The sequence below is a fragment of the Cryptomeria japonica genome, chromosome 7, assembly GCF_030272615.1.
Source record: "Cryptomeria japonica chromosome 7, Sugi_1.0, whole genome shotgun sequence".
In the NCBI taxonomy this organism is placed as follows: Eukaryota; Viridiplantae; Streptophyta; class Pinopsida; order Cupressales; family Cupressaceae; genus Cryptomeria; species Cryptomeria japonica.
Genome location: NC_081411.1, coordinates 227491825 through 227493042, shown reverse-complemented (window position 1 = coordinate 227493042; position 1218 = coordinate 227491825). Strand labels below are relative to the sequence as shown.

Genomic DNA, 1218 nt, shown 5'->3' with positions numbered 1-1218 from the left:
TGTTGTTGGAGAAGGCATTGAAACTTAAGGTTTTTATACCTTAAAGAAGAATATGGAAGAGGTTGGAAGGCATGCGGAAACAATGAAAACTATTTGGTTGGAACAAGAAAAAGCAATTATGACTGATCTGAAGCATCGGGCTGCTGAAAGTAATATCTGGGAGGATCTCAATATGGCTCATGAAACATTTGTTGCCTTAACCGATACTGCAGAAAATGTGAAACTACTTAGTGACATACAATCTAAGGCTAAGGACGCTAAACTGTTAATACAACTAGCAAAGACAGAAGCACTAAATTCATGGTTCCTTGATGAGGCCTTTAATATTGTTGGAGACTTAAATACGTCTTTGGTTCGTTATGAGCTATCTAAGCACCTTGCAGGACCATATGATAAGGAAGGTGCTTGTCTTACTATTACTGCTGGAGATGCAGGCAATGATGCTCAGCACAGGAGTGGGCTGACATTCTTTTGAGAATGTACTTGCAATGGGCTAAAAAACAAGGTTATAAAACAAGAGTTGTTGAAAAATATTCTGCGGCTAAGGTAGGCATCAAGTCAACTATAGAATTTGAATGGCGCTTTGCATATGGCTTATTGTCTGGAGAGAAGGGGACTCATCAGATTGTCAGGAAATCTTCTTCTAATGAAGAGATTCTTGAACAGACTTGCATTGCAGGTGTAGATGTAGTGCCTCTTTTTATCAAAAATTTTGTGGACTTTAAATTGCCTGATGAAGATCTTGAGATACATTACACAAGTTTGAGTGGAAGCAGCGGCCGAAGTCTTAACAAACTTGAAATGGCAGTTCATATCATTCATATTCCAACTGGTACCTCTATTTGCTGCACAGGAGAAAGAAGTCCAATTGCAAACAAGATTAAGGCTATTTATCGTTTGAAGGCCAAGCTTCTTGCTGTAGCTATGGAGCAACAAACAATCTGAAAATCACCATGAAAGCACTCAGAGAAAGCAAAAAATGATGTCCCAGGCTTAATCGCTTTGTCCCACATGCGTTGGGAGAAGGACGTTTTTAGTGTTTATATACAAAAACGCATAGTATTATAGTGTCTAAGCCTTAAAGGCTTTTGACACAAGGTGCCCATGGGCGCCCAAGGCGGGCCCACACGTGAGCATGTTTCTCGAGACGATGGAGGAGTTGACTGGACGAAGACAAAGTGGACCCCATGCAGGCACGCTTCCCGAGGCAAAGAAGCG

The 1218-nt window shown here is 41.1% G+C and overlaps 1 protein-coding gene across 1 annotated transcript; it reads left to right on the top strand.

Moving 5' to 3' along the window:
- The first annotated feature begins 477 nt into the window (after positions 1–477).
- LOC131028363 (peptide chain release factor PrfB1, chloroplastic) lies at positions 478–945 on the top strand. Its single transcript, XM_057958629.2, has one exon. The coding sequence runs from the start codon at positions 478–480 to the stop codon at positions 943–945; it is 468 nt and encodes a 155-aa protein (XP_057814612.2).
- The last annotated feature ends 273 nt before the right edge of the window (positions 946–1218 follow it).